The sequence below is a fragment of the Eretmochelys imbricata genome, chromosome 15, assembly GCF_965152235.1.
Source record: "Eretmochelys imbricata isolate rEreImb1 chromosome 15, rEreImb1.hap1, whole genome shotgun sequence".
NCBI classification, from domain to species: domain Eukaryota; kingdom Metazoa; phylum Chordata; order Testudines; family Cheloniidae; genus Eretmochelys; species Eretmochelys imbricata.
The window spans coordinates 8030491-8044257 of record NC_135586.1 but is presented as its reverse complement, the minus strand read 5'-3'; the positions used below and the strand labels follow the sequence as shown (position 1 = coordinate 8044257).

General features: G+C 40.4%; 1 protein-coding gene across 1 annotated transcript in view; it reads left to right on the top strand.

Annotated features, from left to right (window-relative positions):
* Positions 1-13767, top strand: part of MED13L (mediator complex subunit 13L) — a 445177-nt gene that overhangs the window by 201124 nt on the left and 230286 nt on the right. The window contains exon 3 of the mRNA XM_077834666.1: positions 4579-4663. Coding sequence (XP_077690792.1) covers positions 4579-4663 — 85 coding nt within the window. The remainder of the gene's footprint in view (positions 1-4578; positions 4664-13767) is intronic.

Sequence of the window (13767 nt, the reverse complement as noted above, 5' to 3'; positions counted from 1 at the left end):
AAACAGTCCTAACTTTAACATCTGATCTTACAAAGTGACTAAAAAGCAGTACATTTTTAATACATTTTCCAAGCTGTTGAAAATAGAATGGGTTTTTAATATAAATATTTGATTTATGAGAAAATTACCAATTAATGCCTGGATTCTGCATTGAGGATCACATGGCATAGGTCCACACAGTTCCAAGCAGTGTTGAAAGGCAGATGGAGACTTGAGTGCTAAACTTATTGCAAATAATTGTGTAGACAGAAATACTATAATGATTATTTTCAACTTCCCATACTTATAAATTATCTCATACAGAAGGCACCACGAATTTAAATTCTGAATTAATTTAGTTTTGTAATATACCTGAAATCTTGGTACACTGTTATAGCAAAGAATACTTTGTAGTTCAAGCTTGGACAAGCTTCACAAACTGCATTTTACCAAGGAGCTACACAATGCTGGCATGCTGTTATAACTTCAAGATGTCATCCCATTTATGTAGATTAAAATGTTATGATGGTTATAGTGTAAGGTGTCAGAAGATTAGAGTCAGAAGTGAAATTCTGCTGTAGGATTTGAACTTTCCATTTTTATTACCATAATTGTGTGCATATGTTCACTTTCCTCTCATTGTTCCATCCATCGGAGATGAAAATTTTGAGGAGTATAAGCAGATATTAGAACAAAGATAATTACAATGGCATTAAATGTAGTTGGGAAACAGAAAAAGCAGTCTTATCAGGGAATAGTTGTAAGGGTGAAGGATGTCATGGATATAGGAAAAACGCAAAACAGAAGAATGGTTTTATTTAGATGTTTTTGTATAATATTAATGTGACTGTAAGGAAAATAAGAATTTTATTAAGAAATACGTTGGTTAGTTGAAAGCATTTGGTCGTGATATTGCTTCTCCTGAAGTAAATGACAAAACGCCCATTGACTTCAATAAGGAGTTACAACTGAAAGTATCAAAACCAGTTATAAGAGTTTTCCCATTCAGAAAATATAGTCCAAAATTCTTGTTTTTGGTAATTAGCCCAAGATTGGTACTGTGTCCATATGAAGGAATTCATATGAAAAGATGTTCTAATATGACCTGGCATTCATCTTGAAATCCTAGAGAAGCCAAATAGCACTATATTATGTTTCTTTGGGTATTAATTTCTCCCTAAATTCTGTCAGGATTAACACTTACAATTTTGAATTGCTGCTTTTATTTAAATGTGGGTTCTAATATGTTGGTGATCTTGCCTTTCTGGAAAGAGTGAAGTCAAATATAGTAATAATACATAGCTCTTGTACAGCACCTTTTCATCAATAGATCTCAAAGTGCTTTACAATCTTTTATGTATTTATCCTCATAATACCCATGTGAGATGGGGAGCTAATCAATGGAGAGGCTAATGACTTGCACAAGGTCTTCAAGTAAATCTGTGTTGGAGCAGGGATTAAACCTGGGTGTTCCAACATCTATGCTACTGCCCTAATCACTGGTCATCCTTTCCCTCTTGGTGTGACAGTTATGTTAAATAATAGTAGAATATAATTTCAAATGTGTTTGAGTCACATGGAGCATTTAACAAAACAGTAGTAAGCTTGGATACATCAAAATATAGTGATATAATTCGGTGGTATAAAGTTGTAAATGATTAATTTGCATTGTTTTGGTTTGTAGTATTGTATCTGTTTTGGTTAGTTTCATTTTAAGTCTCTATCAGGTGAATTAACATCATCCTTTGTTACCTACTTAATTTGTTACAATATTATATTGATGTTAGAAAAATAGCATTAACTTCAGTGGCCACAATTTGCAAGGTTACATAATATGTTCTATTGATTTGAGACTCTCTTCTAGCTCCATCGTAATACTTAAAATTGATCTGAAAATTAAAGTTGAACATAAAATACGAACTCTCTAACAAGAACAATTTAATCATTTTCTCTAAGTAGATATATGTACGTTGTAAAAGTTGGATAGGATAAGTTCCAGTAGTTTCATGTTTTTATTTTATGCTATTTGTTTGTTTGTTTATTTAAAGTCACTTTTGGCGGGCCAGATTTGATAAATATATCTTCCCTTTAAGAATTTTCTGCAAATTGAAACATCAAGCCAAATTCTGATCCTATTTACTTCTGGGGTCACATATAAGGTATATATGAATGTTCAGACTTCTAAGTTTACTTATGCTCTGAGTTCCCATCTCCTCAGATTGGATCTTGTGATACACCAAGAGTGAAATATATATTGGACAAGCATTCGAAGAAGAAAGGAGAGTTCTTCAAGATGTGTTGTCCATATCTGTGATTCCATAGTGCACCCTCCTTCTCCTTTTCTCCAGAGTCCTATAACTTTGGGATTCTGCGGTTGAGAAGGATCTGAGTGGTGGCTGAGTCAGTCTGCCTTATATGCCCTTGCTTTGGGAGCACGAGGACATTCAGGGAGCATGTGCGGTCCCAACAGACACTGCTGGCCAAAAGATTATGACCTTGAGCATATGAGGTGCATGCGTCCCAGAAGTGGAATATCTGTCCACCCACCCACATCTTGAAGAACTCCATTTAAAGTAGGTAATAGCCATATGGAAAGGCGTTTGTCATATTTTCTAACTCCTCTTCCCCATAAGAGGATGCTCGTTCTTACAGGAATGTATTTTTCCCTATTACATTTCTTTCCCTATTGCATGTCAGAGGATAAGGAGTAGATGGCTCTTTAAGATGCTTCCTCTCCAAAACCTAAAAGGGAGCTCTAACTAAAATGAGAAACCTGTGTCTAAAACTCAAAAGAAAAGAAAAATAGTCAAAAAGGGCTCAAAGAAAAGGAGGGAGGGAGGGAAAAAACAAACAAACAGATCCTCATTTTCTTTGAGCTTCTGTTCCCGAAGAATGGGGGCCCTGGACTTTGGAATTTTTTAACCCTGATCTGGAGACGCTGGAGAGGTTTTTTCCTTGATGTGTTTTGAAATTTTAGGGGGAGGTATGTGGTATTTACTATCAAGATCCAGCCAGTGAGTGAAAGAGCAAATCAAATGGAGGTGTAGATATCTCCCTTTCAAAACAACCATTCTTCTACATTTTTACTTCATGTGAGTCTTAATAGAAAACTGAGAAACTCCTGTTGAGGAAGGTCTCGTTTGGCAGTCCTGAATTCACGGAGTGTGACAGTTCAGAGATTCTACCTTCCTAAGGTTGATGCAATCGTGGCATCCTGGCAAAGGACATGCAATTCCTGTTGAGGATGATTTCTTCCCAAAATACTGTCCAGACAGGAACATTGTGGACGCCATCACAAAGGACTTTAAAGCTTCTCTGTCTGCCCTGAGAGCTTCACTGACAATCTTGGTGTCCTAAACCACAGTGTCCACAACCACAAGGACCTAAAAAGTACATTTCTCAGAAATATAAAAGCGTTAATTTATTAATCAGCTGTGGGTTTTAAATCTGCCTGTACATCAAAACAGGTCTGCAGAGTATATTGCTGTTAAATAGGGCTTAGAACAATGGTAGAGTTTAAAGCAAATTAGCCAGTGCTTATTCTCTAGCAGGCAGTTATTACTCATTGGTGACCTTTTAGTCACTTTCAAAGAATGAAAATTAGATTTTACACAAATGGCAGTTATATATTAAAATCCTTTGTATTTTTTTTTACAAGGGTAAACCATTTGGGCACAGATATACAAATAAGCCTGCAGCTGCAAAGCTTCTGCATCTTAATGCTACAAAACATATCTAGCTGATGGGGAAATTTCTATAATGTACAGATGCATTATTTAATCTCTGTAATTTCAGTTTAATTTTTGGAATTAAAAACAAGATGTCTGGTAATATTTCATTTCCAAAGAGAAGAATGTGGGAAAACAAATCCATGTGAGAATGTATCAACTCCATTAAAGGGGAACTGAAAATCTTTTAAGCTGCCAAAGACCTGTAGGAGACACACAAAATCTTCAACATTGCTTGATTACCTTGCTAGGACCGAAAACAGAATAGAGAGACCTGTTTCCTACTGTGCCTTATGTATGGGTGATGGCATCAGTGTCTTCATTTTGTGACTGCAGTGTGACAGTCTAGTTATGTTTTATCATTTGATTGTGTACTTAGTAGTGTCGGTGCTATAGCACAAAGTATTGAAGCAAGTAAAGCAGGGGTGAATTGTAGAATAAGACAATTTTTTTGATAATTTAAGTAAATTGATTGGTAATTAACCTGAGTTTACTGACATAATTGTAACTGCTAAGATGCATACTCCATAGCCATTTGTTCCAGGGACCCTCTCTCTGTCTGGACATGTTTGAAGGAGGTATGAAACAACGATGCCAAAGAGAAATAAAGATTCATGCTGTAATATTAGTTATATATGGTTTATAAATATTTGGTTAATACATTTTCCCTAACTTCTTATTTTCTGTCAGTATCTACAAAGCTATAAAGATTGAACCTAAGCTATGTTTATTAATGTATATGGTAATGCATATAGTTTCAAGAAATGAACTACTCTTTAAAAATTCTGATTGCTGGAGTAATATGTTTGTTTGAATAGTCTAAACCTCCCCCAACATGGATAACATTCTGACATTTTGCATATTTTTACAGTGGTGGAGGAAGGACTGTGGGAGAATGGGCTTTCCTATGAGTGTAGGACATTGCTCTTCAAAGCAATCCACAACCTGCTGGAAAGGTAAGAGAAAGTGTTTTCCATTCAGGTGTTTCATTCAGCTACATAAAGCTACACTAAGGATGTTAAGGAACCATTTAGAAAAATTTGCAAAAATCCTTATCCTAAAACATCTCTTTTGGGGGCCAAACCTGTCTTGAGAACTGAGCTGAGCACTAGGGAACTGTGCATGGGCAAGCATCCTCAGTTTAGGGCTAAGAATGACAGTGGATTCACTGTCTGACCACTACTTCAGTCTTTGCTATTTGATCCTACTGCCTGTACAACTTTGAGAGGGGAAAAAGGTGGGAATGGCTGGTGGAATCACTTGTCCTGTCTCCTGCTCTTCCTTAAAGAGAGACCAAGTGTGAAACAGAGAACCCCTGTGAACCTGCATTTTTGAAAATCTGCCCTCTTCACAGTGGAACCAGGCCAGCTCTGATGCATCTGGGAACCTCCACACCTGTGTGGGGCAGGATTTACCTAATACTGTAGAAACCTGGAACGTCTAAATCTTTCAACATTAAGAAAGCAAGAACTAAGGGTATGGCTACACTACAAGCGCTACAGTAGCATAGCTGCACTGCTGCAGTGTAGACATTGGTACAGTGATGGAAAGGGTGTTTCTGATGTTGTAGTAAATCTGCCCCACCCAAGACACGGTATCTGGGTCTTCCGTTGGCCTAGTGGAGTCTATCCTGGGGCTTATGTTGGCTTAACTACGTATCTCAGGGGTGTGAATTTTTCACAGCCCTGACTGATGACCTAGGTTGACCTAGTTTTAGGTGTAAATCAAGCCTAAGTATTTGTATGTTATATTGTATTTCTGTCAAAATCCAGCTCTTTAAATCTGACCCAGTATATTTCACAGCAGATAAGCCACATCAAAACACAACAAAACAATTTAGCTGTAGAGAGAGAGGATGGGTGAGGTAATAACTTTTATTAGACCAACTTCTGTTGGTGAGGGAGATGAGCTTTTAAGCTTACACAGAGCTGTTCTTCAGGTTTAGCTGTAGAAACGTGATATATGAGAGAGTTATGTGCAGGGTGTGTGTAGTATTTGTGTTGGTATTTTGAGTTATTTTTACTTTTGGTTATCTTTTATGTGCTTTAAAATGATTCAGAAAGATCTTTAAGGGTCTGAAAAATTCCAGATCTGGTCGTCTTGTGGTATTTTAGTACCTAGATAATGGAAATACCAAGAGATGACCTGATATTACATTACTTTGGCCCCATAAATGGCTCCCCAAGTCATTAAAAGACATGCAAAAAAACCTCATGAATCCAAACAGTAAAGTACTTGACTTTATTCAAGTTTATCCTCACATCACTTTCAGCTTTATTTCGGTTTCACAGGAACCTCCTTACACAGCTGTAGTATATGTAAAAGAAGCCATGCTTGGGGCAGGGGGGGAAGGAATCATTTTGTGCCAGCAGTAGCAATACAAGCATGGTCCATTATTGTAGCTAGCAATATTTAGAAGTGCAAACAAACACTTCTTCTTTGCTTTTCTTCCCCGTCTCATTGCTGCTGCTTTCATTTCTCTAGAACAGTACAGATCAATCTTCCCTTGATTTGTGGACTGGCATACAAACTACTGAATTTCCATGGTCCTCCGCTAAATTGAAAGGACTGATTTCATTACTTGTGATATAATAATACACGGCATTTAAAACAATAAAGAACCCAATTAACTTTTAATTGTTTGTGCTATTTGTTTACTTCTTAAGATGTACCTTACTTCTTTTTTTTACTTCTCTATACCTGGACAATGAAAATAGACAAATTAGTTTCATTTCTGTTTCTAACCAGTTTCTAGTCAATTTCTCATGCTCTTGCCCAGCATTGCTATATTTGAATTGTTAACACTACAGGAGAATATTTATTTCCTTTTAAAAAACAACAACCTGTTCTATTGGAATTAAAAGGGGAAATCTCTCCCACCTGTCTTTTTAATATAAAACCTAAATTTTGGCCACAGTTTGACCTGTTGTCACTTTAAAACTGCCTGTGGCTACTTATTTGTCTAAAAATGCCTGTGTTAGATCTCAGTCCTGCAAATATTTATGCACTTGCTTAACTTCATGTGGAAGAAAAGTTTAGCCTGTGTGTAAGCGTTTGCAGGATAAGGGCCGAAACAATTTTTCCCCGTGTAATGTTAGTGATTTGCTTCTGTTATAAAGCCACTAAAATAAAGCTCTACTGCTTGGGTACACGTAAGGCTGGATTACACTTGAAAGTTAGGTTGACCTTGCTAGAGCCCTAGTGTAGAGAGTGCTACGTCAACAGGCAAATCTTGGCGGGTGTAATGCCTACACTACAGCCCTATAGTGGCGCAGCTGCAGCATTTCTAGGTTAGACATACCCTCAGATTAGTATCTGAGACTTTCCCATAAATTAGGTCCTGTGTTACAGAGACGTGACAGCAGTCCAAAATTAAAGGTGTGGTTTGAATTTGAAAAAGAAAATACACATTTGCCTGATATTTTTTTTAATCTGTCATTGCAAGTAATACCTAGGATTACTATAGCTGAAATTTTTTTGAAGGAAATCTAATCAACTTGAAAAACAGTTATGGGGTTTTAAATACTTTATTGACTTCTCCATCTGCCATTTTTTGTGGCTTTACAACTACAGGCTCCTATTTTTAAAGTATTGTTTTTTCTGTTCTGTGTTATCATGTGAAGGACCCTTGCAAAGAACAAAGGAAACTCACTATGCAGGAAAAACAGAGAAATGGAGTATGCTTTTCACAGTTTACAGAAATTTGTATCAGCATATTTGGGGCTCAGGGAGGAGGAGAGCTTTTTTTCCCCAATCTCATTCAATTACACTAAAATTACAATTTTAGGTGTTACTTGTAACGTTTATAGGTAAAAAGAAAAGGAGTACTTGTGGCACCTTAGAGACTAACCAATTTATTTGAGCATGAGCTTTCGTGAGCTACAGCTCACTTCATCAGATACATGATGTATGTATCTGATGAAGTGAGCTGTAGCTCACGAAAGCTCATGCTCAAATAAATTGGTTAGTCTCTAAGGTGCCACAAGTACTCCTTTTCTTTTTGCGAATACAGACTAACACGGCTGTTACTCTGAAACCGTTTATAGGTAAAATATTTTCAGTTGGAATGCCAACTCTCATGAATTGATCACAAGAGTCGCGATTTCTGAGTAAATTTAGGCCTCATTCATGATCGTGCCTTTGAATTCTCAAATGTAGGATTATTTTTTTCAGCCCTGGCACAAATGTGTTTCTAGTCCAACAGGAGTTACCCCATCCTAAACAAAGGAATGTGGTTTCTCCACCAGGCAGTTGATTCCAAAGTACTTAAAAAGACAATGAGAATTCATTTACATATCAGATAAATAAAGCTATCAAACTAACAAGTGGGGGAAAGAGACAGCATGGTTACTCCCCAATGGGGTAGAGAAACTTCATCTGAGATATGAAAAAGGGGAGAGCCAACCCTCAAATAAGCAATTGAATCAACTTGGGGGGAAAAAAATCTGAAATTTGAGAGCTCTAAAAGTAAGGCTTAATTTTATTTAGAAATCCTGTCAGCTGGCCCAGGCGTGGCCGGAGTTCCAGCCAGGGCTGGATTTCCAGTGAGGCACAGTAGGCATATGCCTAGAGGCATCAGCATTCTAGGGGTGCCTTACCTCTCTCATACTGTGTGCAACATGAAGGTCAGCTGTTGGTGGGGGAGGGGGACGCTGAAGATGCTGTGCCTAGGAGGGCATAAGGTGTAAATCCGGCCCTGGTTCCAGCTGTCAGTCCTGGGCGGTTGCTCCCCTGCCAGCCTGGGAAGTAGGAGAGGGTGAAGAACCCCTAAGCAGAGGTGAGGCTGGGGACTACAAAGAGGCTGAAGTGAGGAGGGTGAGCGCTGATGGGATGGGGGGACTATATTGATGGTGGATTCTGAACAGATGGGGTAAGTACTGGGAGGGTGAACTGAGGGTAGTGGGTGTCGATGCAGTGTGGGGGTTGAATTGATGGGGCTGAACTGAGTGGGGGCTGAATTGAGGAGGGTTGAACAGGGACAGAACTGATGGGGGGCTGGAGAAAAGGCTTAATTGCTGGGCAGGAGCCAGGCAGATGTGGGGATGAGAGCTCCTGCAGCAGGGCCCAAAAATCACCTTATCGGGTATGTGGGAGAGTGGGCAACACTAATAGTCACATGCACACACCCTGGGGATGGGCTGTTCAAAAATCAAGAGACTGACCTGAAAAACAGAATATAATCTTTTTTTAAGAAAGTCATGATTTTTGGGCCAATCCCATGGGGGTGTCCGACTCATGATTTTTGATATTTTGAAGTTGGCAATACTGGAAGCTTGACTTTTAATTTGACAATGTCCCTTTAATAAGTTACATGATAGTGTTATAGCTACCTTCTTAAGTCTTGTCTATACTAGAGAAGTTTGACAAAAATGTCTACATCAGTTCAGTTGCACAGCTGTTGGCAGTGTGGAATCCTAATGCAGGCAGTTCTCCTGCACTCTCAGCTGTTTTCGTCAGTATGTTAATTAGACTTGCTCTGAGCAAGTTTAATTGACACACTGCTGAAAATAGTTGCCAGAGCAAGAGAGCTGTCCACACTTGGGCTCCTAATGGTACTAACACAGATGTGGCTGAACTGTTGTTAGCAACAGCAGGAACTATTTGTAAAAATTCCCTAATGTAGGGAAGGCTTTACTTTCTGCCTTTCCCTCTTATCCCAATCTTCCCAAAAACTCTCTTTTCTATGTGCCAGGCTATGTGATTAATTTGTTCTGTTCCATTTATTAAAATTCATACATTAAAAATGTTAGTAGCTGTTCACTGATGCACCTCTGTGGATCTTTAACAGCTTGTTGGGGACAGATTTAATTTCTCTCTGCCTTTTTTAAAAAAAATTGAATCTTTTGCTCTCTAGGCTGTCTGTTTTTAATTGATCGTCTTGGACCTTAGTATCTCTGGACTTCCTCTTGGACTTTATCTCTCTTCCTTTTTCACTTGCTGTTCCTCTTTAATTTGGGTCTTTGAGTTGAGATGCAGCGTTGCAGTAGATTTTGCAGGCACTATAAAAATTAGAAGATTTTTTTTTCCCTTCTGGTAAATTGACAGATAATTTACTCAAAGTTCACTTATGCCAGTTCCACCAAGCAAATTGGTGCTGTGTATATAGAAACATACTTGCGAAGGCAATGGGTGAAACACCCAATAATGGTAACCATGTTCGAGTATCTGAGAAAGTAACATGACTGAAGCAAGACTAGATTGCACAAAGAAACTTGCTTTATTTGTTGTTTATATACAAATCTTTATGCAAGAGAGACACCTTCAGATAATACATGATAGCAGAGCTATTGTGATTCCAGAGTTAAGGTTGTGTTCTGTTTTTGAAATTCAGCCTCTTTATTTTATATTAAAAACACAGTGTATCTTTCCTAATTTTTCATCATATAATCTTCTGAGTAAAGATTTAATTGTGTGAGAAGTTTTTTTTCTAAAAAGAGTTAATTAGTTTCCAGGTTCTAATCAATTAAAAATTGTCTCCCAATAAGGTGCACTTTCTGAGTTTCATAAGTTTTCATGCCCCTTTAGGTTAAAAAACGATAAACAGTAGAAAATAAAAATTGTACGTATAATAAGGATTTGGGCTGCCTGACATTATGTAATTATTTTGTCAAATAAAAAGGAATGTGTGTTCTTAGTCATAAATTAATCTTGATATGCTATGGTTAGCTACTGGAGAATTAAATTCATGATGACTGAGTTCTCTATGACAGTGGTTCTCAAAGCCGGTCTGTCGCGTGTTCAGGGAAAGCCCCTGGCGGGCCAGACCGGTTTTTTTACCTGCTGCGTCCGCAGGCTCGGCCAATCGCAGCTCCCACTGGCTGCTGTTTGCTGCTCCAGGCCAGTGGGGGCTGCGGGAAGGGCGGCCAGCACATCCCTTGGCCCGCGCTGCTTCCCGCAGCCCCCATTGGCCTGGAGTGGCGAACCGCAGCCAGTGGGAGCCGCGATCGGCCGAATCTGCGGACACGGCAGGTAAACAAAGTGGTCCGGCCCGCCAGGGGCTTTCCCTGAACAAGAGGCGGACCGGCTTTGAGAACCACTGCTCTGTGATGTAGCAGCTTTTGGTTCATTGAAGACCAGAAGCTCTGTGAAACTCTTCAAAATAAGAGCTACTATGTCCAGGATCTTATTCTTTGTGAGCCATTCATCTTAGGTGTACCTGGTCTTCATGAAAAGCAGTGACCACCAGTCTAGAAGATCCAGGTGTTTGTCGAACTGTTCAGCTTATTCTGGAGTGGAGCTCTTGAGCCAGCTGAATAGTTTCACAAAGAAGAGGAGCTGCAACCAAGTGCATCAGGTTTAACAAATATGAAGGTCTTCATAAAAATACTCATCTGATTCAGAAGCAGATACTTTTCTTTGTGATAGGAACCGTTGTTGTGTCAGAGATTCTTGCTTAATTTAGTAACTTCATGCATTATAACTGAATACATATGCATAGTGATTAGCTAATGGAAAACATGAAAAAAAAATCATTTTCTTAAAGCACTGCAAAAAGTTTCATTTTTACAAAACTTCAACCAATTCTACTTTTTAACACTTTAGGAGAACAGTGAAATACTGCCTGTTGTCACTTGCTCCCAGTAATGTGCACTCCATCCAGAACTGGGGCCTAATACAGTAAGAAGGAAGAATGAGATATATTATTTTCTAGAGTTGTGCAGATGGTAGGAAGGGATGTCTGCTCTGTTTATGGTATTAGGTAGTTTGGAGAAAGGAGTTGCTGGAAGGTTGTCACCCCTGCTGGCATGAATTCATTTTGTGGTGTGTTGTTTGTATTGTATGGTAAGGGTTCTAGTAGTGAGAGATGTGTTTCTGAGTGGAACAGTAGAAGGTAGGTGGTATTAGGTACCTTAACTTTTCACTCACTCAGTTTTGTGTGAGGCATCTTATTACTCCTGAAGGCATTCTGTGTCTAAAAATTCTGCACAAAATATTTTAAAATTCTGCAAAATTCTGAAAGTTTTTAACTCCTGGGGGAATTCTGCACCACTGCGTGTGCACAGAATTCATGTCCCCCACAGATTTCTTTGCTTCCCTAAAGAAAAATCACTTTCGGACAGGGAAGCAAAGGGAAGCTTCATTCATTCATTCATTCATTCACTGACAAATAAAAATAAAATTCAGAATTTTAAAATTATAGGGTGCAGAATTTTTAATTTTTTGGTGCAGAATGCCCTCAGGAGTAGTTTTTTTTGTCAATAAATTAATGCAGAGGCTTTAGCATGGCAGTGGAGAGCACAGGCCACTGGCTGCATGAAGGTAGGAGTTCACCATGCAGCCTCCCCATCCTCTACCCCGGGGATATGGACTCAGTGATGAGACTGCACCCGATGCTGACACAGCACAAGGCCTGGGCCTGCCCCACTGCACCAGACACACTAGGTGTGGGGCAGGCAGGCTCAACCAGGTAAGATCCAGGAGGGGCTCAGTGTGCGGGGATCCAAGTGGGGGTGAGAGGATTCTGTGTGGAACAATCTGAGTGCAGGCAGATCAGTGGGAGGTCTAGGTGTGGGGAGCTCTGAATGCACAGAGGCTTATTGGGGGTGGGTTCCAGGTCCAGGGGCAATGGGACTCTGCAGGGGCTTCCAGGTGAAAGTGGTTGGGGCTCAGCAGAGCAGTCTGGGTGTGGGGGGCTCAGCAGGGAGGGTCTGGATTCTGGGGGAGTGGTTCTTGGTGGGGTAGAGATCTGGGTGCAACTAATTGGGGGGGTCAGTGGCATGGGGGGCTGGATGTGGGGGTTTGAGTGCAGTGGTGCAGTGGGGTGGGGCTTGTCAGGGTGGGGGTTTGAGTGCAGGAAGCTCAGTCGGGGGTGTCTGGGTGCAGGAGTGGGGGGTCCGGAGGCAGGGGACTCCAGTGCAAGGGTTGAGGCTCAATGAGGTTGGGATCAGGTATAGAGGGCTAGGGGGGTTCTGGGTGTATGGGGTGTGGCTTGGTGGGGGTGTCTGGGTATGGGAGGTCCACTTGTAAGCTTCCTTTTTGAAATCCTTGCTGATCTTAAAAAGAGAAAAGAAGCTTACAAGAAGTAGAAGATTGGACAAATGACCAGGGAAGAGTATAAAAATATTGCTCGGGCATGCAGGCGTGATATCAAGAAGGTCAAATCACACCTGGAGTTGCAGCTAGCAAGAGATGTTAAGAGTAACAAGAAGGGTTTCTTCAGGTATGTTAGCAACAAGAAGAAAGTCAAGGAAACTGTGGGCCCCTTAGTGAGTGAGGGAGGCAACCTAGTGACAGAGGATGTGGAAAAAGCTAATGTACTCAATGCTTTTTTTGCCTCTGTCTTCACGAACAAGGTCAGCTCCCAGACTACTACACTGGGCAGCACAGCATGGGGAGGAGGTGACCAGCCCTCTGGAGAAAGAAGTGGTTCGGGACTGTTTAGAAAAGCTGGACATGCACAAGTCCATGGGGCCGGATGCTCTACATCCGAGAGCACTAAAGGAGTTGGCGGATGTGATTGCAGAGCCATTGGCCATTATCTTTGAAAACTCATGGTGATCGGGGGAGGTCCCGGACGACTGGAAAAAGGCTAATGTAGTGCCCATCTTTAAAAAAGGGAAGAAGGAGGATCCTGGGAACTACAGGCCAGTCAGCCTCACCTCAGTCCATGGAAAAATCATGGAGCAGGTCCTCAAGGAAGCAATTCTGAAGCACTTACACGAGAGGAAAGTGATCAGGAACAGTCAGCATGGATTCACCAAGGGCAAGTCATGCTTGACTAATCTAATTGCCTTCTATGACAAGATAACTGGTTCTGTGGATGAGGGGAAAGCGGTGGACATGTTGTTCCTTGACTTTAGCAAAGCTTTTGACACGGTCTCCCATAGTATTCTTGCTAGCAAGTTAAAGAAGTATGGGCTGGATGAATGGACTATAAGGTGGCTAGAAAGCTGGCTAGATTGTCGGGCTCAACGGGTAATGATCAATGGCTCCATGTCTAGTTGGCAGCCGGTATCAAGTGAAGTGCTCCAAGGGTGGGTCCTGGGGCCGGTTTTGTTCAATATCTTCATAAATGATCTGGAGGACGGTGTGGATTGCACCCTCAGCAAGTTTGCAGAAG